General features: G+C 42.4%; 1 protein-coding gene across 2 annotated transcripts in view; it reads right to left on the bottom strand.

Moving 5' to 3' along the window:
* Positions 1–459: 459 nt before the first annotated feature.
* LOC144142217 (arylsulfatase B-like) overlaps positions 460–25102 on the bottom strand; it is a 49290-nt gene continuing 24647 nt past the window's right edge. For both annotated transcript variants that reach the window (XM_077673576.1, XM_077673577.1), the window contains 8 exons: positions 23392–23504; positions 15027–15137; positions 12961–13086; positions 10785–10908; positions 6480–6773; positions 3338–3608; positions 2644–2821; positions 460–721 (listed from right to left, as the gene is read on the bottom strand). In XM_077673576.1, coding sequence (XP_077529702.1) covers positions 596–721; positions 2644–2821; positions 3338–3608; positions 6480–6773; positions 10785–10908; positions 12961–13086; positions 15027–15137; positions 23392–23504 — 1343 coding nt within the window. In that variant the 3' untranslated portion in view covers positions 460–595. The remainder of the gene's footprint in view (positions 722–2643; positions 2822–3337; positions 3609–6479; positions 6774–10784; positions 10909–12960; positions 13087–15026; positions 15138–23391; positions 23505–25102) is intronic.

Below are 25102 nucleotides of genomic sequence, written 5' to 3'. Positions count from 1 at the left end.
TATATATATATCTATATATATATATATATATATATATATATATGCACCGCATATATATATATATATATTGGTTTGAGGTGAGCGGTACGATAGAGAAGTGAAGCTAAAAAGCATAACAACATTTATTTACTGTTTCGACCGGTGACCGGTCCCCCGTCAAAACGTTAGATCTATAAATACATAGATATAAAAATCTATATAACGTATATATATATATATATATATATATATATATATATATATAAATATATATATATATATATATATATATATATTTACGTTATATAAATTTTTATATCTATGTATTTATAGATCTAATATATATATTATATATATATATATATATATATATATATATATATATATATATATATATATATATATATATATATATATATATATATATATATATATATATATATATATATATATATATATATATATACAGCCATGGATGAGTGTGTCTACAGCAAATATCGTGTTGCTGTTACTGCCTTGAAAACGTTAACAATGAGTTTCTGGTGCTTTTCAAAGGGGAGAGTTTATATTTCACCAGTTCAGGAAAAGCTATGGTGTGCGGAGATGGTGGTTGGTGTTATAGCCACGGCCCCCACGTTCCGTTCAACTGTTCGGGGAAGCCTCTCGGATCTATTGGCCGATTCCTCGGTTTGAGAGAGGAAGCGAAGTAGGCGTTCAGTCTTCCCATCAGGGCAGCCACCATCTGTACGGAGGCGAAGTATACATTTTATTCGTACGAAGTGCATCAGACGCTGTTTCACAAACCCGAAATCTATGCAGCATAATTTCAAACCTGGTATATCTGTTTGATTACAGTTTCATGCGCTGAATTGTTCAGGCTTTGTCCTGTCCATGATGATCTTTAATAAAACATTTGGCTGGGCAAAGTAGACAGGGAAAAATGCTTCCACAAGAAATGTGAGCGAAAGTGACAATGAGTCAACAAGCCCAATATTAGGTGTTTGTTGCAGACGTCCTAAGAAAAATGGTTCCTGTGGACGGAATCGAACTTTTTTCTTTGCGATGGGAAACCATCGTCACTTCGATAGCACTGTCATGGCATTTGGGGAGCACATCATCATCTTTGGGTTCCGAGCACAGGCGTTGGCAGTGGACATTGGCTGAGTTGAAGTGGACCCTAGCTTCGAACTTTCGGAGCTGGTATTTCTGACTTGAGGAGGGTGGAATATGGACTTTGATTCAAGTAAGTTTTCATTGAGAAATCATTCCTTTTAACCGTTTGTGTTTTAAGGAAGGAAGGCCCAAGAAATTCGAAGTTCATGCAAGTGAGGAGCGTAGTTCTGCTTCTTATTTGGTCTTCGCATCTCAATTTTAAGTGTGTCCGAATTCGTACTATGCTTCTTAAGCGAAATTTAGCATTTTTAAAGTACATGACTCAAAGAGTTTGGACTAACTAAAGTAAGGCAAGGATGCACATTTTTTGAAGCTCAATATTTTGAACGCTTTGCTACCGCAGATAATAATAATGTTACCCCAAGTGTGGTAGAAAACTACGCAGAGGAAAATATTTGTTCATGTATAATTGAAAATGGTACCAATAAGGATACGTACAAGAATGGGAATATAATTCATGTTTCCGTCAATTATTAAATAAAGACGAAATTTTATTGAATATTTAGGTGACCACCCCTTCTAAAGACCACGCATGCAACTGAAGGAATAGGAGGACATGGCGAGTTGCAATGAATGTGAGGAGTTGACAGTTCACGTTGTAGGCCTACAACAACCCTTCACCTCGATTATTTATTGCCAATACCTTGAAGCGTCTTTGGTAAGGACTATTATCCGGATTTAGTTTGCCTAAGTGTGGTTTTAAATTAAGTTTACTTGCCAACCTCGGAATCCTTTTACTTGCAATCTTACTAAGCAAATCGCAAACAAGTAGCAAAACTTAAAAGCTACCAGAATGAAATTGTATGACCGAGTCGCTCGCAAGCCAATTCCCTACATAGTGTAGTAAATCAAAGTAAACCAATTCCGCAATTTTTTTATAAATTGAAAGGTGGGCAGCTCTTCCGTACAAAAAATTGTGAACAGGACTTCAAAACAAGGCCGTCGTCAGTTATTCTGCGCTAAAAAATGAATTCTGGATGTTCGCGGGGACATTTTCGAATAGTACACTAATGGCGTTTTCAAATTCAAAAATAAAAACATAAAAACACGTCCTCTCTGCCATGACTTTTGCATCAATTTATTAACGAAGTATTTTGTGATGTTTTTTCTTATAGGTTGGCGAAGACAAGTCTACTGAGGGCTTTCTTGCATTGTGTTTACGTTCAGTGTTCTGCGCTACTACTGTTGTGTATTCGCAACAGACAGGCATGTCAAAATAGTCTGGACTTTGTAATCAAGATGGCATCCACACAATTTATTATTCAGGGTCAAAATTGTTTCAGCATTAGGTGGTTTATGGTTGGCTCTTAAAAAAACCTTATTGCCTTTTTTCGCTTCGTGAAGGTTCGCAACAGCCCACTGTATACCTATTTTCTATCTACAAGTCTGCCTGTGTTCAGTGGTCGAAAGGCACACAGCGACATACTAAGTTTTTCAAAAAAACTCCAAACTAAACGAAATAAAAATTTTGCAGTTTACGTCATTTATCACCTTGCCGTTTTTGGAGGCCAAGTTTTTCAATTCGCAGGGATCTCTTGCCAGGTCAAACAAGTATGGAGGTTTTCCGCCGACGAAGTTTGAAGACAAAGTTGCATTGCACCCGCAGTACACTGATGCCCTCTGCCGCCAACGGTATGGAAAATTTACAAACGGGACTCTGTAGAAGCGCCTAGTGAGAAACGGCAAAGGCTCAGTTTAATATCAACTGCCATTGAATACGTGTATTTGTAAAACCCAAAATACTAGTTCCGCAAACAAAATGTCCTCCTAAGGGCGGAGAAATCCGGTCATATTGCAAATGTGTTGCCGCCTTTGCCATCCAGTATGATTTATACTGAGCCATTCGTGAAAACAAAATGCCCGTAGCACAAAACTTAGAGCTTGAAATGTTTCATAATATCGCATAAAAAGCAATTAATTCGGAATACTAAAACTTCAAAAGGCATGCTTTTCAGCTACTTTCTACATTGTCACGAATTACTTTCGGGTAAACTGTGTACAAAATATTTTCTAGCGCATTCGCTACAAAGCATCGTAAAGCCCTAGACAGAATAATAGAACCTACGAAACACAATTCCAACGATAACCTGAACTTCCTTAACTAGTTTTAAATGGAAATAAAATTTGTGACACGCACAAAACAATTTGGCGTAAAGCGTTTAAGGGTGGCGCCTGTGCTCCATACCTAAGCACGTGTGTGACTTTTGAATTTGCCATGAGGTGGTCGAGAGCATATCGGGACGTCGAACCTTCAGGCGTCCTATAGCGACCATCGTACTCGCCATCGTAATGCACACCAAGCACCAGCTTGTAGTTTCGGTACCGCACAGCAGCAATCCCATCTTCGGGCTCAATGTTGTAGAGGAACTCGGCACGAGGAGATGGTAAATTAAGCGATAGCGCACGCCACATATCTTTTCCATCCATCTGGCCCTGCAGGAGCTTAGAATCTCCACCTGCAAACAAAAGAAATTTCGTCTGTACAGTGAACGAAATATTTTACGAGGATGAGCTAGGAGAGCATCATTCTGGATTCGTACTAATTCGGGTGAGACTTCATAAATTCTTCTCCCTCGCCTTTGCTATCATGTTGTAGGTTGTTTTTGCTGACAGTGGAATAAAAAAAAGAGAGAAAAAAATCCTTCAAAGGTACTGCCCTATGTCAATCTGGTCAGAGGGTTGACTTTGAATTTGCGTAACATTTGAACAACAGCAGTCAAAAGTGCCAGAAGAGTTGCAGGAGATTGCGTTGACCCATTCTTGTTTTATGAATCGCAGAGGCGAGGCGCGTATTGCAAGAAGAATGTTCAGTGAGAGCAGGAACAAATAAAGAACCTAATGAGCGAGACTCGAATAGAACAAGCGTGGTAGTGCTTGCTTGTTGGTACACACCTAATGTTTTAACAACAGCACTTAAATGGGACAGAGAAGTGACAGAGCAGGCCTTGCCCAATCCTTGTTTGATGGAAAATGTCAGCAACAAGTAAAAAGCCAACTCAGCGAGACATTTGTTCAAACCACATTGTCAATCTTGTCTTTAATGCTTTATTGTCTATATATGCTAAGAATTTTCAACTAATCCTGTGCTGGGTTCCAGGCCATGGTGGAATCGCCGGAAATGAGACCGCGGATTACATGGCTGCCACTGCTGCACTTGCAAACCGAGTGGACATAACAACAATACCCTTCACTGACCTCAAGCCACACATAAGACAACACCTTCGAAAAACATGGCAAGCCAACTGGAGCACACAGACAGACAAAAAGTTGCACTTAATAAAACCACACTTAGGACAATACACTAGTGACTCACACAACAGATTCATCGAAGTTGCTCTAGCTAGATTACGGATAGGCCACACACACGCGATACACTCCCATCTGCTCACTGGATCTCCAAGACCCCTGTGTAGCAGGTGTGGGGAGGGCGTATCCGTACTTCACGTCCTCATTACATGCAAAGCACTCCACACAACAAGACGTAAGCACTTCCCTCAACTTTACAGACAACACATTCCACTACACCCAGCACTCTTTCTGGCAGATGATCCCGTCATTCCTCTACAACGCACTGTTATGTTTCTTAGTGACAAAAAGTTTTTACAACTCCTTTCCTATCACGCGTAGTCTTTTTTTTTAACTTTATTTCATGCCATGCACATCACAACCTGGCCTTTTACACCAGCAATCCTCATTGTCGTTTACTGATTTTACTTTTGTTTTAATAAACGATTTTAGAGTTTACCTTTACATCCTTCATACCTAACCACTGTTTTGGGGTTCTTTGCGCTCGTTGGCCTAGCGCCATTAAACGTCAACATCATCATCATCATGGAGACATTTGTTCCTCCTCTTAGGAACACATAAAAAGCAAGCTCACTGAGGGAGACATTTGTTCTTTCTCTAAACCGAACCTTCTTTGCTCCCTAACCAGCTCTCCAGTGCAAGTTGCAGAGCCCGCCTTCTGACATTTCTCATTCGACAAGGATTGGTCAGTTCTCTGTAGTGTCGCTGTTCTGTCCCATTTAACCGCTGCTGTTCAAATGTCTGGTATTAACCAACAAGCCGCCACTGCAATGCTCTTTCAGTTCAGGCCTCTCTCAGCGGGCCTTTTATTTCTTACTGCTTTCATTCAGCCTTCTTTTTGCACAACTTTGGTCGCCACAGCAAGTTTCAGAGTCGGTCTTGTGACGTTCTTCATCAAAGACCGGCCATGGCCGAGACCTGTCACTCTTCTATCCCGTTTCATCGCTGTGCTGCAAATGGTAAATATTTATCAACAAGCCCGTACTACCGTGCTTTTTAGGTTCGTGCCTATCTCAGTGGGCCTTTTATTTTTTTCGTGCTATTACTTACTCGTCTTCATTCACAATCCTGATCGCCGCTGCAAGTTGCTGCAGTGCCCATCATTTGACTCTTTCTATCAACGAAAGACTCCTCAGCACGAAGTCCTTTCACTCTTCTGTCCCTTTTAGGCGCTGTTCAAACGTTAACTATCTACCAACACGGCTGCACTGCCGCGCTTTGTTTTTGCCGTCTCTGCAAATGCCGGCCTGGCAACAAGCTCGGAGTTTTTGTTTAAATTATCTTGAGGATCAAATATAACTCAGATTCTATATGGAAGCCTGTTAGTAGAGGTTGGAGACGATAATTAGGCAAATTTGCGGGGTTTGCGGCGGAAACGCACTTGTAGGGTATTCATAAGAGTTCGCGTTATAACAGGGTCACGAAAACCGTAATACAGCACTAGCAACTCTCTTGCTACACAATACCTTTGAATGAATTTGTCAGGCTTTATTGGGAATTCGCTCTCGCTCCCGTGCTTTTGAGACTCTTGCAATATAAACTACACTTGCATACGTATCCCATTCATTATTAATATTTTAAGAGTAGCGCCGATATATCCTACCAAGAAGCGCGACACTCTTGATAAAGTTGAGTTTTTGGGAGAGCTGTAAAACCATCTTGGCGATGAGCCTGAATCAATTCCCCTCTGTATGTACAGCGATATATTGTACAAGCACGAAAATATTAGCAGGGCACCAGCATTCACATGGTGTGTATTTAAACGTGGCAAAACGAGGAACTCTATTTGCGGGTCGTTTCTTCAAAAATTCAGGTGATAATGAAAGACGCCGAACCCCACCTTTCACTTGCACTTTGCCCTATGTGAAATAGAACACAGGTGCATTTGACCGTTTCAAAACAGTGACTATTTTATAACAGTGGATTGGAGACTCATGGTCAATATAAATACTGAAGAAATTATTGGAGCTTTTTCTGTGGAACGTAGGTTAAGGCGTTCGCACCACCCGCATACGACTTACCAGCTGCAGCATAGAGCGTGGGCACCCAGTCAACAATGTGCATCATCTGCTGAGACACTCTTCCCCTCATCTTGAGCAAAGGTGACCAAATGAACGCGGGAACTCTACAGGCACCTTCCCAGACGCTGCCTTTGGCACCTCGTAGGGGCCAATTGAAGCCGCGGTTAGAGTGTGGTCCAAAAGGCAGCCCACCATTGTCAGACATAAATACTATGATGGAGTTTTGCAGCATTCCCTCTTGGTAGAGTGTCTGTACAACACTGGCTACGGACTGGTCGAGTGTGTCCATCATGCCTGCATTATGTATGACAAAAATCGAGGAACAATTAACAATTATTCTTCACAAGAAAAGACCTTCAAACTCTTATACAGATAAAAGTCGTCTTTTCCAATTACCTTACCAATATTTCTTGGTACCAAACAAAAAGTGCGCTTTCAGGTTTGGTTATTTATAAATGTATGCCATTACCCATGTCCCTTTCAAATTATTTGTATCTTCTTGGGACCACACCCAAGTTTATTTCGATACCCTGCAAGTTTGACATTGACAGTGTTTTTTTATATATCTCGCGTAGTAGTGCGCAGCTAACGCATTCATCAAGCACATTCAGCTGCCCAGCAACTAACAAATTTCTGCGATTCAGCTAATGTTTTTCTTAGCTTGTATATCTTGTCAAACTACGGGTCGAAATCAAAGGTTGGACGGAAATCCGTCTGGTCAGCACCGTGAACGTCCAAAAAAGACGTTTCGGCTCCCGTACGGGTGCCTTGTTCACAATGTGTTTTGAATTTTTTGGATTTTAAACATTCTTGGTTGGTGCCAGTTTTTATTGTCAACTACAAGTCGAAAAATACTATTACCTGCGAAAGATTTATTCATTGTTTGAAGAACGGTGGAACGGGAGCGTCACCTTGCTATAATAACCTGCCCGTAAGCAGGGTATTTAAGAGACCGGTGTATTTCTAAGACAACGGAGAAAAAATCTTTTAGCTTTTCTGCCTTACTGTAACGCCATTCAATCTGGCATAGCGCACGACGAAAAAACCGTTAGAGAGGAAACTAGACGTGCTTTTATGTTCCTTTATTTCTCGTGGCTCGTACCGGTTTCGTGAACTATTCTTTGTCTCATTTTACGCGAAATGACATGCGTTACATGAATGAACGCACTCAATCATTAGTGACGCCTCAAAACGGAACTTGATTAAACAAACCTTCATTGCTTTTGTTATACAAGATAGGACGGGACGGGAAAATGGCGTGATTGATGGAAGCGCGAGATCGGAGAGGAACGAACTTGGGAGCGATAGCAGCATGCTCCCGTGATAGGGACGATATTTGCAGCGAAGCATGTTGATAGGCGGCCCATTTATAAAAATGGGTGATTGTTGGCCTACCTAATGAACATATATTTCCTTTCATATAGAAGACTTTTAACTTCAGTATTAACATCGCAATATTTTCGGAGTTTGTGGTCTCAACGATAAAAAAATAAATATAACGAAATTTTAGATATAGCTATTTACCCTTGGCTACGGCGCTGGAAAATGTTTAGAAGGAAGGAAGGAAAGAATAGTACAGGAAAGGCAGGGAGGTTAACCAGAATACTGTCCGGTTGGCTACACTACTCAAGGGGGAGGGGATACGGGAAATGAAAGAGAAAGAAAGGACAGTGGCCCAATTAAGGAGACAATGAGAGAAAGAAAAGTTGAAAAAACACAAGGCGTGACCAGGCAACTAGAAATGCGGTACAAACAACGCACACAACCAGAAAATGCGCAAAACTAATACGGTCCACTGATAACATTTGCGAACTAAGGGCACTGCACTATAGTATTGTCCCTACCATCGTTCAGACAGGCCCGTGTCGTTCAAAAAGAGCAGTTTAGAGGATTGTGAAACCCTTGCACAAACTATTCGGAAAACTATAGGTAAAATACCGCCATTATAGGATGTAACCAGCGCAACACTAAAAAAATACAATTGATTTCGAGCACAAGGCTTGCCGCTGGTTTAACAACTTAGGTTTATAATCAAGAAGGGCGAATGTAAACTCTTAAACCACTTAACAAAAAACAATAAAAACAGTACACTTGAGCGAGATGAGTTTACGAAAGCCACGGTGATGAGGCAACTAGATGGACACTGATTTTATTACTTTGTGTAAGTTCGCACTGGTTTCATTCAAGAGTATGTCTATCCCACTAGCCGAGCCTCCAACCTTTCTGCAAAATACCGCTAGTGTCAACCCTCACACACTTTTTCGCGATACCGGTCCCAAACACCGTGTTCCTTATCACCCAAAATTAATTTAGAAAAATACTCTCCGCATCCCCACATTACACGTACATTAGTCTGAATTGTTTACAATGCACGAAAACGCGGTGTCCATTCATCTAACGTAGCCTGGCTCTGTTTCCCGTCGTTACCAGCGACATTAGGGGATGTCACTGCGCCTGCCTCGCATATGTAGAAGCTTTCGTTCTTGTAATTTTTTAGAGCAGGCAGCATGGGTCCTAGTTGTGTTTCTGTTTCCGATAAAACAACTGACGTGTGAATGATAATGCGGGTGATTACTTCAGAATTTTTATAAATCACATATCTTGCTTTTAAAGAAAACTTCTATTGTTTGTATTACCCGTGAGTTAAGGCATACCCCGAAACCGATTAGGGCAACACAAACTTTATCTAAGGGCCCGAATGACGATGATGGTGACAGCCACGACGATAATCAGGATTTTGGAATAAACAATAGGACAAAGGTATTGAGAAGACATAGGTAGCCGGCTAAATCTGCAACCGCCTACAACACTGATTTTATCATTGGGAGCTAAAGTGCTGGGATTTTGCCACGAAGATCTTTGCCGTGGGTTACAGTCATTCATACTAAAATCATGGCACCTGCCATGTTAGCTATCATTTTGCCCTGTTTGGTTCCCCTTGTCTAATCTACGCGCCTTGATCAATGCTTCGACTGTACCACATTCTCTCTTCGTTATACTTACTTAATTTTCGGGGTTTCTTTTGATTGCTTGATTGTAGGGGTTTAACGCGCCGACGCAGCGCCGGCGATGAGGCGCTCTGTAGTGGAGGGCTCCGGAATAATTTTGACCAACTGGGGATCTTTAACGTGCGCCAAATCTCTTACACATGGTCGTTTTTCCTTTTCGCCTCTTTCAGAAAAGTGCCCTCCACAGCCGGGAATCCAACCCGCGACCTGGTGCTCAGCAGCGCAACGCCTTAGCCACTGAGCCACCGCGGCGGGTTCGTGGTTTCTTTTATTTCTTTTCTAACTTCAATCGATATTCTTGTACTTTTATTTATTTAGTCGTCCACTGTTAATTCATTCTAATATTTCTCAATCTCTCCCACCAAAAAAACATATTTTCTTTCCGTAAAGCACCCATTTCCTGGCCAATACCCTTGAGTTGGTAGGACCCATCGGTCTGGTACCCGCACCACCATTATGGTTTTGGATGTTATGAATCTTTCGCGAATCCTAACGAGTGTGGTTGGCAAGGGATGAAGTATTGAATACGGCCCCGTTGGAGATTAGAACTTGTTGAAGCACGCGTTCACAGCTGGTTCGGGGCGTTAGCAAAAGTGTCGGGAGATATCCCGCCGTAAAGGGAGCAACTCAGCGTCGCTCACTTCAGGCCACATCGCGCGTACGCTCGTGTGCACTCGTCCAGCAGTTCTACTTCCAGCGGCGCCGAAGAACTACGGGTGTGGTTGCCTCGACGTTGATGGTCCTGCCATTTAGTGACGTAAACATGTATTATTCGCAGTATGATATACGTAAAGTATACCGAGCGTTTGCTTTCTGCTAAAGCTCAGGGAAATCAAGGGGTGTCACTTATATGAAAGGTATATTACATAAGGATAAACCAGCATCCTCACCACGGTTTATAATGTGATGAACTTACTCCAGACAGTAGTATTCCGGATACAGAGGGCTTAGTGTCAGCTTATTTGTGATGTATAGTGGGTCTAAATTTACGAGTGTACACGCTTCGTTCTATTTCAACCTTAGCCACGGAAAGAGGTACGCAGTGGGCAAAACGTCATAACGTCATATGGAGTGTTCGTTGGATTCAAGCATTTTGGTTGCCTAATTTTAATTGCTTCTTTTAGGCAATTTTTATATTAAAGGGCAATAAAATATGCTCTGCTTTCAGATTAATTATTATCCTCCAGCAATATATTCTCATTGGTATTGATATTTCGGGAGGTTTTGACGCATGGCAAGTTATTCGTCTGTGAGATTGAAATTCGCGCTTCTCTCCTCCGGTGCTCTTCCGGTTTACCTGCGTATATGGTACGGTTCCTTTCCCCGATGTGAGAAAATTTTGCGATGTTTTCAGCTGGGGCATCAAGGGGAATATCGGATCCGGCGTGGGGTGCTTGCTGACTGAGGAAAAGGAAGAAATGCTGAAAAGTGAAAATAATGAGAAGTAAAAGCAGTTGCACTCAACGGGAAAGCTGACAGGTGCGCAGCAGTGGGAGGTGCAAGAGGTGCACCGTGTGGGCACCACGTCCCCAGAGGGGACGTGGTGCCCAATTTTTTTTAACTTCCTATAACGTTTGTATGTGTGACATTAGGCACACACAGATTTTTTGCCTTTGGTTCCACAAACGCGGAATACAAAACTGTTATGTGTCCAAAACACACTATAATAGGCTACAGTGTAACGTTAAAAAAACTTTGACGCCGTTTCATCTTGCTATTTCTTTCCAACGCCTGGTTCACTGTACCACCACATTTGGGAGTGCGAGAAGACCCCAGGATTTTGCCCCAAAAACCTCCCCCTCCTACAAGCAGTGGGTGAACCACCTGACAAGCCCGGACCTTGGGATTCAGCGTGAACTGGTGAAGAGGGCCTGGACCACCAGCCAAGCTTAGGGTATCCCGGAATAGAGAAGCCCCCCACCGGGCGGGTGTCCTAACATCTGCACCAGCTTGACAAATAAAGATTTATTCATCTTCATCATCTTCCAACGACAACCAGAAAAACTAAATCACGGTTGATATGAGTTCCGAAATTAGGGGGTATACGATGAATGGTCGAAAAAAGCATGTTGCCATTTTGCACCCTATAATTACTACACAACAACACAATCGGCCAAACGTTTCTTTTCTTAGAAATCATCAAATTCTGATGGTTTGGAAAGACTATAGGCTATATTTACGCCTGGGTGCGTAATACTCTCTATCAATTGCTTTTTATTTTAATCCTGTATATATGAAACGTTTCAGCAAGGTATATAGTGTATCAACCTTGGATGATACCGAAAGTAGTCAACAGAGGGTGCCGCTTTTGAGTAGGCCTATAAAAAGACACGTGGTTGAGTTATCACAAATTTGCACTAAATATGTGTTTTGGGTATTTTAATTTTTATTTATGATATTGTGTACTTATACGAGTCCTAGCAACGCCAGGCTTCATAGCAGCGACCCAGTGCAGAGATCACAAACAATACTTTACGTATGTTGTTAACCCACACAGTATCCAATGTCTGACACTTTACACTGTATTCTCTTTAGTATTATTCTCTGCAGAGTCCCCCCATGTTATCCTACTCCGGCGTCACCTGCTAATGTTGATGTTTCCCTCTGCTATTGTTTTCTGTCTCCGATGCCTTCTGCCGATTCTGTTGTGCCCCCCAGTTTTTCTACCCCGTTCCCTATGCCACCAGCTAACTCTGGTGTGACCCCCTGTGCTCTTTTTCTGTATTCGGTACCAACCGCCAACCTTGTTGTAACACCCTGTCATCCCCGCCTGCCCCACTGTACTGCGAAATTTACGTGTGCGACTCATGTTACCTGCCACACACCTTCTCCCTACTCCTCCCCCCCCCCACTTTACCTACTCTTTCGTCTCTCCCACCCTCCTCGCTTCCGTTCGGCCGGTTGAGGTGTCGGCGTAACGCCAGACAGTTACCGGCCTCTGTCCCCCCCCCCCCAACAACCACTTCATCATCATCATCATGTTTAACATCCGCCCATGTGGCGCAATGAGATTGACATCAGCTTCCTAACGTAGAATACGATGTCTAGGTCCGATACCAATACCGACGAATGTTCGATACCGAGCACGGGAAACGGTGATCTATTAAAAGGTTTTGTTTGGGTGGGTGCCGCCGCGTGATTACAGTTGCCAGACATGGTGGCCCCGACGAGCTACGGCAACAAACATGTAGAAAGTGTTCAAAGCCTAAATCTCAGGTACAAAAGTGCTCCACAAGTGAGGTAAAGCTTGCGGGAGCGAAAAATGTAAAAATTCTGGATACTTACCTGCGTAAAACTGAAGTTTGTTTACAACACTCAGAGCTTGATTTGTTATAGAGCCTTGGTTATAAAGTTTGGTACTGAAAATGCATAATCACTATTTGCTGAATTAGAAAAGTTTTCCGCATACGCTGCACCCGACATACAATGCTCATTTTTGGGTTCGTAGGCGCAGAAAAAACAAAAAAACCTACCTTTGTTTTGTTACGGGATTGGATAACATGGATTGCTCGCTCAGTGAACAAGTTTGTGGAGTAACGCCCGCTTTGGTTCCGAAGGGGCTCTGTGCCATCCCACAGGTCCAGTCCGGTTTTATTATACTGTCGAACCAAAGTCGCCATTAAAAATACCGAAAACAAATATAGGTGGGTAATTTGGCTAAGTGTGTTCTCTTAAGCTAAGTATCAGTCGTTGTAGCAGCCATATATTCCGAAATTTATACATTTATTTTCTATTCAATGGCCTGGGAATCTCAGACACATAGTGGGTGGCTCGAATATGTCTAAACTGCAAACCCTAACATCCACATTGTTACATAGCTTTGGGAGAGTGCCTTGGCTAGCTACAGCCTCTAAGATCCACGGCGCTTGACCGAAAGGGCAGTAGACGCGACCCACGCTCAAGGCATTATTGAATAGGGACGCCTCTCTGAAGCATTTCTCAGATTAATTAAATTTTAATCTCTCTCTCTTCCTCTTGACTCATCAAGCATCTGCTGCTATAATGTCTTTTGTTGCTCAAACCTTCCATAATGTTTGCTCGGCGTTCTATAGTGTGGTTACCAGCAGTCGCGAATTACCTGGTAACTATTTACCGAACAATACATGCAAAGAAAAACTATTCGCCCTACTTAGAAAACGTTTGGGTAGATGTGTGGGTAATTGCGGCTGTTACGCTGCCGACAAATAAAAATTGAAGTAGTTTCACTAAACGCGAAAGCTGAGGGAAGTGTACAGGAGCGATTCGCTAAGGGAAGTTTGGGGCCGTCGTCCATTTTTGCTACCAACGCACAAGCGCTTCCCCTCCTTGTCTCGATCCTCGCTTCATGAGCGGAACACCGGTCTTGTCCAATGCAATTCCAATTTCCCGCCTTCGCGGCGCTCGCGCGCTCTCTGTATGGAACAGCACGAGCAGGAGTTCTGTTCTTTTTGTGCTTGATTTCCTCTCGCACAATTCTGAACCCTAATGATCCGTTTTCAAAGCGTTGTTTTTTACTTTTGCGGCCCCTTTTCTCGCTTACTATCGTAAAACCTAACCGAACGAGCGCTCCTAACTAACAGGACGCGGAAGCTGCCAAATAGTTACATATATTTTGCATCAATATACCTGCACCTGTCCTCGCCATAAATAATGGGGACGTGCATGAAGAGTGCCAGCCCTATAGGAGTTTCGAATGGTTATGATTTTGCAAACCGTTGTTCAAACATTCTGTATTTCTGTGCCGGAAGACTGTATCGAGAAGCAAGTGGATATCTTCCCTAAGGCTCTGCTTATTCCTATTAGGTGTGGCCCAGCTACTATCTGATTAGTGCCCACCACAATCATATTTCTTTAAAAACGGCTCTTTGCTTTTGCGTTAAGATTGATATCGTTTCTAAGGCAAAAATACTCCCAATAAATCAGAAAGGCTTCAGTCAGCTTCACGACGTTGAACAAAAATTCTAAAATGAAAGAATCACGCCACAATGAAGGTGCAACCGCGAAAAAATAAAACGCAGAAAATTTGAAAACATATAAGTGCTCGATTAAACAACAATATGGCGTTTTCAAAGTGCATCTGCGACTCTTATCAACTTCGCATTTGCAAGGCGTCATGGTATAGTTTTTAGCGGACGTGTTTTGCACCAGCACAAATTATGGTGTGTGCTTGTAATGGCGGGATTTGTAAAAATATTGAACGGTCACTAGTGAGTGGTCGCCAACAGTAACTTTTTTCTCGTAATAGTTTACTCAACTGCAGTATCACAAGTACGTAATGAACTAATATTTTTAATGCAGGTGACACTGTCATCAGGAAAGAAACGCCAGTGTCACACTCGCTTGAAGTATGAGATAAATATTTAGAAACCAAGTCACCAAACTTTCAGCTTCATTCATAACGAGTACAAACGAAGAGATATGAACGACTTGGGGACGTTCATCTTTTCGTTAGATTTTAGGCGTTTTGGAAATTGTCCGCAACTTCTTGACAGTAACGCATAGTTAAAATTTCAGTCAATACCACAAAAACATTTTGGCGAGTCTTTCCAAAAGATATTACCATTGTAGCAGTGTAGGAACGGTAGTCCACCTCTCCGCCATAAAAGCCGTAGAAGGTATCAAACCCTCGGTATACTGGTGTATACTCAACCGCGAAACTTCCAAGGTGCCACTGCAAATACCAAAACAATATTATCGCTTCGTGTAGCACAACCAAAGAACTCTCATTTAGCGGGTGTTAAAGAATTTGTTGTAGGTTCCCCTTACGCAGTGTTCAGTTTTGTTTCCTGCAAAAGTACAAAGAATAAACTTGTCAGCTTTTCCAGGTTCAATATTTGAAAATGCATTTCATGCGCTTGAATATGGTTAATTTATTAAAACCATTTCCGGCAAGGTGTTTGTCGGGAACCTGTATATTACCCAAAATTACAAACCATAAAAAGACACAAATAATTACAAAACATTGTATGCTTCGTTGGCTGTCAACCTATTTCCCCCTGCCTAATACCGCCATGACCTTCAGGATACTAAATAATTAAATAAATATAAAAAAAAACAGAAATTAAAAAAACTTTAATTTAAAATTCAACAGACCAATAAGTAAATAAGTAAATAAATAAATAAAATGCTGGTGGCAAGCGACTTCTTGAAGACACGCTGGACACCATTTACACCTGGAATTTCAGCGGCTTTATTACCCTACCGAGTTCCCAGCACTCCTACGAATGGGCTAACAAGATAAAAAGCAGTAAAGAAACACACTCTCGTTTTCCTGTGCAATGACACTATGATGGCTTTATGGTGTACCTGTCGTTTTGAATCCAGTAGAAGCTTATTACATAGAAGTTGTAAAATTGTTTATATTGAGTGCAAAACGCGAGTAAATTAGGCCTAAGTCAAAATGTTGCTTGTCTCTGCTGTCATCGTGGTTTGTGCATAAGCAGGTCCTTCCCCAGGAGTGGCTCTCTGTTTCAATTTTATTGCGCTCTTTCTATGCCTACTTTTAAAATGTACCGCTAGACGAAGCATGTTAGCCAAATGTTTAGCTCGCTTCACACACCCGCATCGACCGGCCAACACATCTATCAAAAAGAGCATCAAACTAGGGTGTATAGACTGTGCCTTGACAAAGATGGTTTAGAGAAAGAAGAAAGCTGCATTCACAATAGTGCGGACGTTTCCAAGGTGAAGTCCAGTCGTAGTGCGTACGTTAAGTGTCTCACCGCGATTCCGACGGTGTCTTACCTGCCGCCTCCACCTGAAGGCATCGTTAAACACAACGCTCAGCCTAATTCACGAAGCCAAAGCACTAAGTCGCAAGATGGCCAAATAAAGCAGGCGCAAGGTCCGGAGGGAGATAGATATGGTTACACTTGCTTTATCAGGCACTAAAAAATTGTTTTTGAGGTGAGAACTACAAGATAAACGTCTTTACATAAAGTTACCCACACCGGTGGGTCGGCACAAGACGGCCCCACTGCTGTTCTGCCTTGAAAAACATCCTGTCACCATGAGGCGACGCTTTGTCATTTGTTATACGGTCTCCGACGCATTCATCACACGGAATGTATATTCATACCTCTTAGGGTGAGTGCAATTGAATATTTATAATTTTGAATGCAATATAGCTTCCCTATGCTATACCAAATGTGTAACTGTCACGTGTCCAAACATGCTAAGAAGGAGAGAGCCGGTCACCAAGGCAGGTCTTTAAAAATATACATTCAACCAAAGCAAAGCAAACCCTCCACACACACAATAGAGAAGAAAGAAGCCACACAGAGGAGAGCACAAGCAAAAAGTATTAATCATACTAATACAAGGTGCCCGACACAAATGTAAATTGAAGTCCGACAGGAAACGTTTGCAACCAAGCCTACCCCAAGTAATCGGCGCTGATGTTGAGTTGGCGCTGCGTGGTGGTATTGGGGTAGCACCCGCGTTCTGTGGGAGTGAATAATAGCAACCGGTCTCCTATCTGTTCTCTGAAAAGTCGGTCCCCAGTCTCTGGTTTCCGTAACGTCTTAAGGCACCACCCGGAGCCGAAGCAGTGCTGTTAATCGGGCCGTCAAAGCGCGGGTCGACGGTACGCTGCCGCTGCGTAAACTCCCCGTCGGTGCTTTTTCATCCAAAGTGTAGGTTGGCGGGTAGAGAAAGAGCGTGAAACCGCAGTGCCATCGGCTCACACCCTCCAGGACGTCATCCTGATGTCACTGTCCCGGCAGCGGCACCTCTTACTTAGATAACCTAAATCTTCTCTCCTCAAGTCACTGCTTCTCAAACTTGTCATCCGTCTTCCTCTCGTTCAAGCTGTTCACCTTATATTTCTCTGTTTGGTCATTTAGCCATTGCCTGATTGCTTGGGCGTTGCAGTTTTCTTCAACTCGTACCTATTTTAATTGGCACTGCCACAACGTTTGGACGCAGCATATTTCTGACGTGCTTAGGCGCGACATTGAATTTTGAACAATTGTGGGTGACTTGAACCAGAAATTGTCAACTACCGCAGATCGGACTGAACTAGCCGAGCTGTCAAAACAGATTACCAACCGTAAAAGAAACGTCATTCGTACATATACCCTGGCAGTCATCCACAAAACGCGGCAAATAGGAGGAAGCATGAAAGCAACAAAGAGAAAGCTAGCCATCGGCAGAGACTCGATGTATGCGCTGCAAGACGAGAAGAGCAACATAACGCACCACGTCGACGAGATTATAAAGGTCAAAGAAAGATTCTACGCCTCTCTGTATGGCAGTGATGTTATATAAGGGGGAAACTACACAGAATACACGTTTAACCGACCATGGTCCACTTGGAACTAAAATGAGGTATTAAAGGTTCTCAGAGTCGTGAAAAGGCAGAAAGCTCTAGGTGACAATGACGTAACCGTATATCTCTTGAAGGAGAGATAACATATGATTCTATGGAAGCTCTTTCTACTATTTTCTGAACGCCCGAAGACTCAAAAAGTGCGCATAACCAAGAGAAACGCAAACATTTTTCTCGTTCATTAAAAAGGAGATCCGAAGCACCTCAAGAATGACAGATCCGTCAGCCTACTCTCGGTTGTATACAACCTTCTTACCACACTCATTGTTAGCCACATAGGCAACAGTCTGCATTTCAACAGTACAGAGAGCAGGGCGGGTTTATCAATTGGTACTCAACCATGAATCACGTCCATGTGATCAATCAAGTGATAGAAAAATGCATAGAATACACTAACGCAATTATCATGATCCTTTTAAACTATCAGAAAACGTTTGATTTCGCATTCACCATGGTCGTTCTAGAAGAACTAAAATAACAGGGAATAAATTATACCTACGTGAGACTTCTACAAGATATATATAAAGAATGCGTCGGCGCGAAACCCCTCCACAAGCAAAGCGACGAATTCCCGTATCGGAAGGAAATAGGACAGGAAGTTACCATCTTGCCAAAACTATTCACAGAATGTCTGGAGGCGGTGTTTAAAACGCTTGAGTGGCAAAACAGCATGTTGAATAAATGAGGAATACTTGAGCCATCTGAGTGTGCGGACGACACAGCATTGCTGAGTATGACTGCAGAACACCTGCAAACAATGTTTGAGCAACTATAATCAGAAAGCACGGCTGAGGGGTTAAGGTAAATATCAAATATGATAAAGAATTGATGAATAGGCACACGAAAAACGTCCTCTTCCTGTCAGGAAACGAAATTCTAGAAGTAAAATTATACAACTACATCCGACTTATCGTTGGCGCTGAACACAATCCCGAAAGAGAAATACACCGCCCAATAAGTATGGGTTAGGGAGCACTTGGCACGCACTCCCAAACATTGAAACCTAAGCTACATCTGTCACTGAAAAAAACTGCAACCAGTCCATACTGCGGGCTATGAAGTATAGAGCTCAAGTTTGGCGCCTTACTTAAAAACTTTAAAGCAAACTTAGGTTGCCTCCACTGTCCATGGAACGCATAAAGTTAGGAGAAACACTCAGGGATTGGAAAGGAGCTTCCTCTATCAGGGAACAAACTAGAGTGTAAGATACCACTTTTCAAATAAAGAAGGAGATATGGACTTGGGCTGGCGATGTAGTCGGCGAACCAAGAACCGGTGCACAATTAGGGTAACGGAGTGTATACCAAGGGATAGGTCCAGAACAAGGGGAAGGCAAGCAATCCAAGGGAGGGATGAAATAACAAAATTCGGGGGAACAGTGTGGACTCCTGCAGCACAAGAAAAGATGCGTTGGAGGTCAATGGGAGAGCTTCGTGCTACATTGGACCTAAGAAGGGTGGTGATGATAATGATGATGATTATAATGGTAGTCAAGTGCATTTCGTGCTACCTTCGAGGATTGCCCTTGAGCCTGGGCACAGGTTTTCTCGAAACTCAACTCACCATCTCACCTCACGAACTCAATAATTCACAGTATTTTCGCAACAGGTGTTCCCTTTTCGGGAAGCAAGCGTTCAACATCACCGTCAATATTCTATGTGCATGCACAGCAGTTCTCTTCGCATCAGTTCTGGTTTTTTGTAAGGAGAACGTTTATCGATTGCCAAACAAACACTGCACCGTCTCTCACCCGCCAGTACCCTTATATTCCACTCGCAACATATCACTTAAATATACTCCCCTCCAAACATTTAGGGATATCAGAACCCACCATCCCTACTTTTATTCCCTTCTGGCACACTCCTCAATATTTGTGCCAATAATATCCTCGATATCTTGAGTCTAGGCTCTATATACATGTACCCTTCTATTGTTTATTTGCACAGAACTTCAGTTAGGTTTAAAAATCTACACGAATTTGAATTGCCCTCTCTCTAGAAGTTCTATTTTTAGATATGTCAAGTCCATGTTGCCCCTCTGCATGGTAGGCCGATTAGTTTTTTTGTTATCCTGTTCTGGATAGTCAGTCTGTTCGATCTTCTTTACGGACAAATTGGCTCTTAATGATGAACTTTTGTTTTTTACTCCCTCGTGGATCCTGAAAGTGCCCGCTCAACACCTCTTTTCCCTCCGCAAAGTTGGTTTTAGGCTAGATGGTATTAGAACTTGTTTGGGAATTGAGCGTCGTTCTGACCATTTTTATCCGTAACTTCTGGAAGCGTGCGGGCGCTACGAAAAGGCGCCCTCTCTTTCCTGCTGGGACAGCCAACGCAAATGTTGGCGGTTTTCTATTAATACTGGAAAAACAGCGGCGCAGCTAGGTTTATGCCCTGCTTGATCACCACTTGGATTTTCAGTGAGCCTTGCCCGTGGCTTGGTTCTCCCGCACCTTCTTGTCTCTTTGTGCAGATTTGTCCTGGACTTTTCCGCCATCTGGTTATCTCGTGAGCTCTTCGCTTTTTTTCCCCTCACAGGTCACACAGGCCTTACCTGATTGGGCGCATTTGACTTCATTGACGCGCGTCTGGTTCGTCTGCCTCACCTCCAAAGCTTTTGCGTTCATTCTTCATGTAGGTCATCAAGACATGACGTCATTCAAAACTCTTTACTTCATCAAAACGTCTCACTTCCACATAGTGGTTTGGCCAAGGTTTTTTCATGGGCGCTAATTAGGTTTTTTGGGCGCAAAAATAAATTCCATCTTTTTCTATTCTCATTGGTATGCTTTTTCTGCACCTCCTTCGGCAATTGGCCATTACATGTGACACTGTGTAGTGAAATCATTGTTTACAACACAGGTATTGAATATCCACACGAGAAATTTGTTATTGAAGCCCATCTGTACGCTTCTGTGAAGACTGCTGTACGCTTCGGTGAAGACTGCTAGGTCAGTTTAATGCAGACTTTCTTTGCGATTCCAGTTGACTTGACTAGCTGCAAAACGCCTTCTTAGGTAAATACCGCCCTTTACTCTCCACAAATAATAAAGTGAGTTATGTAATTGCAGAGTGCATCAATCGCCACGTACCTTTCCCTCCGCGTGCGTCACCTTTTTTTTATTTCATGTAATGACAAGCGAAGTTTTAGTAGGGGACTTTGAGAAGAGGAAAAGAAGCATTGCATGTTATTTATATCTAACGCAGAGGGAAACTTGCGGTATCTTCAATGAATGGATGTGCCTTGCTTGGGTTGAGTGTTTAAAGATCTCCTATTATTCAGGCAATCTCCTATCGTGTATTTCTCTACTCTCTAGTTCGACAAAATTGTACTTCAAGAAAGTTTGCAGCTAGTTGTAAACACTGTCTTTTCCTGCCCTAAGTGAGCATAGCCGCTACCAAACATTGTTTTCTTGTGATATACTGGCAAAGATTTCTCAGTGGGACCAATGGCGTAATGTGAAAAAAAGGTAATGCATTTCCCCACACACAGGTTGGTCGACTGCAAAGCAGTGAGAAGTGCTCTGGAAGCACGCGCATAAGACGGGCCTCCATTGTGTCAAAATAGGTACTTAAAAATCGCTAAAACTAACGGGTCTCGATATTACAATACCCGCAGCGATAATAAATAAGAAGAGAATAGCAGATCTTTATGTGATAATCTGCGTATCATCGTGCATATCAATTGTTCGTAGATGCCTTTATTAGAGCCGAAAATTCTTCGTAGGGGTTTGTTCTTCATTTTCAAGCAGGGCGTTCGGAGTTTTAACTGTCGATTGGATGCACTATCAGCGAAGGTAGAAAGCACTGTTAGCTAACGTTTCGGCGCACGTTTGACACAAGTTTCATGTTTACAAGCTTTCGCGCTTCTTCGAGAGTTTTCTAGGAGGATGGCATATATTTTACCTTAGAATACTCTGCAAGTTATTATATACAAAATGGAGGAGTGGTGTCTACAGTCATTGTTACAACGGAGATAGCATACGCGAACCTTCAAAAGGCATGCCATTTACCTCTTCGGGAGTACGATTCGACGGTACTCATTGTAGCGCTGCTTTGAAACATAGTATGAGCGGGAACGACTTGTTTGGTTGGAGCACACAATTGATTATCCGGTGAAGTCTAAATTTTTTGATGATCACGGGACTTACTTAACCCTTACTGGTATTCCGAACATCTCAAGAATTTATCATGTCTTGGCGATACAGCTACATGACGGATACAAACATCATACAGCGTGGCAAAGGATTATATAATTGTGAGTATTGTACTTTGTGTATACGTTCTGTTTTGGGAATAATTAGGTGGTAATTGAGAGCAGCTTACATACTGCTGGTGAATGTTTTCAGCTACACCACCCACAAATGTATGGGACACTGCTTCGATATAGGGGGAGATAGTGCGAACTGACTAGGAAGTATATCGCATCATTCCGCCGTGCGTGTGAAATGACAGCGATTTTCTGCAGGTAACTAATTTTGTAACCAGTCTCGTGTGCAGAGTTTAGGAGTATTGCTGCGTGGTTCACGTGTCTTACCTTATACATGCCTTACATACCTGCAGGTGTAAATCCTCTTTGTATATAGTGTTGCCTCCTTCCAGATGGACACACAAATTGGCTACGCACAGGGTAGAGGACTTTATTATTCCACACGCCTAAGTGGAATGTGTTCAATAAGGCGACCAAAGCCAAATCACGCACACTTCTCCGCCGTCGTCTTCGGAGGTCCGTTTCGCTATGTGCGTTCACCAAGCCACAGTGAACGCACGTAGCCACAGTGGGAATAGCGGCTATGTGGTGAAGGCACCGAAGCACAATCCACATCGCCCCCCCCCCAGGGAAAGGAATCGTCTCGACTCGAAACATACTCCAAAGAGACTGGCTACAGCATATCAAACGTAGGGAAATTTGCAACACTATTAATTTTGCTTTGCAAGTATCTTTATTTGATTGGTACAGGGGCGCAAGTTTTTGCACACAAGTGGCGCATCACAACCACTTATACCGCGTTACCGCAAGGTGTAATTGCAAGGAAAATCTTTCTTTCTATTTTACCGACTGCTTTTACTCAATTTCATACAACGGGAGAATGCCGCTGTGGTTTTCTTATTTTCCAACTTTTTTTAGGAACAAACAATTATGATCCATTATCATGGTACACGGACATCGTAAGTCAGCCGTTCTGAAACACACTTTTTGTGTACATTGCAACTTTTCTTAGGGTTAGTTCTAACGTTCACAAACTGTGCGTGTCGAACCAACCAACGTCGCGTGCACCCTACATGGTCACCTTTGCTAATGACTCTGCTTGTTCTGTAGCTTTCGCAGAAAGAATTGAGTATTAACATTAGGTGCCGCTGCTGCTGGTGTGGGGTTTAAGTCCTCTATCTATCATAATATTGGGGTAATGATTGCTAATACCTTTCGAAAACCAAGAAATGTCTCCAACTTGGGCATGCGTGAAGCATACGTCTGGGGGTAACATACAAAAGACACAGCCCCACTGCAAGTAGCATTACCGAAATACGTATAACAAAAACAGCAAGGACGTATTCCTCAGCAGGGGGGGGGCGTAAACATGAACAATACGTCTTCTCACCTTGCCAACTAGGTGGGTTTCATATCCAAGCTCTCTGAAGAATTGTGGCATCAGGTTAACTTCCAACGGTAAACCCCAGGGCTCAGCCGGTAGGATAACTGATTGCTGCATTCCTGTACGATTGAAGAGAAACAAAGAAATACAGAGGTGAACTGAGTAACGACGTACGCTGACGCTCATACAGGTTGTACCGGCATTGTTTCGGTTCACTAATTTTTTAAAGTAGTTTTGAGTGGCTAGAATATAGATAACGCATCTGGTTTCTTTGCAAACCATGGGCTGTGCGCAAAAATCTGTGGGATGAAGTGAAGAAAGAAAGAATATTTGCAACACACTTAAGCGTATGAAACATTCTGATGCTTGCTTGCAAAAGCCCCCGCTCTCGTAGAAGCATGTCCGGGCAGATATATATAAATAAACATGTGTACCGAGAATATAGAACGTCACTGCATGTAACTCTGACATCATAGTTCCACTTGCCAACATAGACATCGACTAAGTTACTCTGATGGGCCGCATAGTTTGTCTTCGCAGAGCACGGAAATGGGCATCGTTCATTGAAAGGTAAAAAAAAAACGGCTCGGCTGCTTTGTCTATGGTGAAGTACACCGTAACACAATTCGGATTTCACCTAGCTAACCACTCCATCAAATTTGTCACTCAAGGCACAATGTACAGCGGAAAGGAGTACAGTTTTAAAAATATAGTGTTTTAGAATGGTTCTTAAGCGATAAAACTGCAATGTCAATAAGAACAGCCCTGTAAAGAACAGATTGAGCTAATTCTAAAAGTTTTATGCAACGTTTTTCGAGGTCGGTTACGTCTCCTCTCGGCCTTTTTATTAGGGTTTGGTCCTTGTTGCTTGAGTAATATCTTCGTCGCACATATATAACATCTTCAGGAATGTTTCCTCAAATATTACCAATAAAAGAAGGAAGTAAATTTTTAAGTCCCATAAAGTAGGATACATATAGTCTCTCCCTGTTGAGTTTCTTCGTATCGACTTGCCGGAGTCCTGCGTGAAACCCAAGATAGAGATTATATTGCCCCAGTAATACAATGCAGTAACGATGGGATCAATAATGCGACGAACAATCTTGGCATGACAATCACACTGCTCATCCACTTTTATACTGAACTTCAAATACAGAAGTTATTCAGTAACTACATGGAATTACCACATCGCTAGTAACAATACTTGCTAAATTTGGAAAACGTAGAGTACGTTTTATCAATTCTTAGTGATGTGTAAACCTATTTTGATCTTGTTTGTTAATTGAGAACGTGATTACGAGGAACAGGGTCAAACGAAATGGGTATATGTTGGATGACCTACTTGTGTGTTCCAATGCTGACCTAGGTATTTCCTAAATGTTCGCAAAGTTGTATTTCTGGGCTAATACCGAAATGTCGGCGTTTCATATAAGAAAGTTTGCGGCTTTAAAACGGCAGCTTTTTGTTTCGCCAACAACGATTTATACACATACATTTCTTAACCGTACATTCATTAACAAAACAATTTGCAGCTATTGTGACTGCTGCAGCTAACTTTTGCGGGACGGGTAATTAGGAACACCGGTGACTCGCATACTCTCGAGATAACGTCTTGTTTTGTTTTCTTGCAATACGTGACTGCAGCAAATGTATCCTGTCATTGATCATCATCTAAAAAGAGGCCGGAGATTTTCGTTTTGGTGTTGTACACCCGATG

The sequence above is a fragment of the Haemaphysalis longicornis genome, unplaced genomic scaffold (genome assembly GCF_048455015.1).
Source record: "Haemaphysalis longicornis isolate Haplotype H1 unplaced genomic scaffold, Haemaphysalis longicornis Haplotype H1 scaffold_6, whole genome shotgun sequence".
Taxonomy (NCBI): Eukaryota; Metazoa; Arthropoda; class Arachnida; order Ixodida; family Ixodidae; genus Haemaphysalis; species Haemaphysalis longicornis.
The sequence above is the reverse complement of the archived record's forward strand: the minus strand, read 5'-3'. Positions and strand labels throughout refer to the sequence as shown.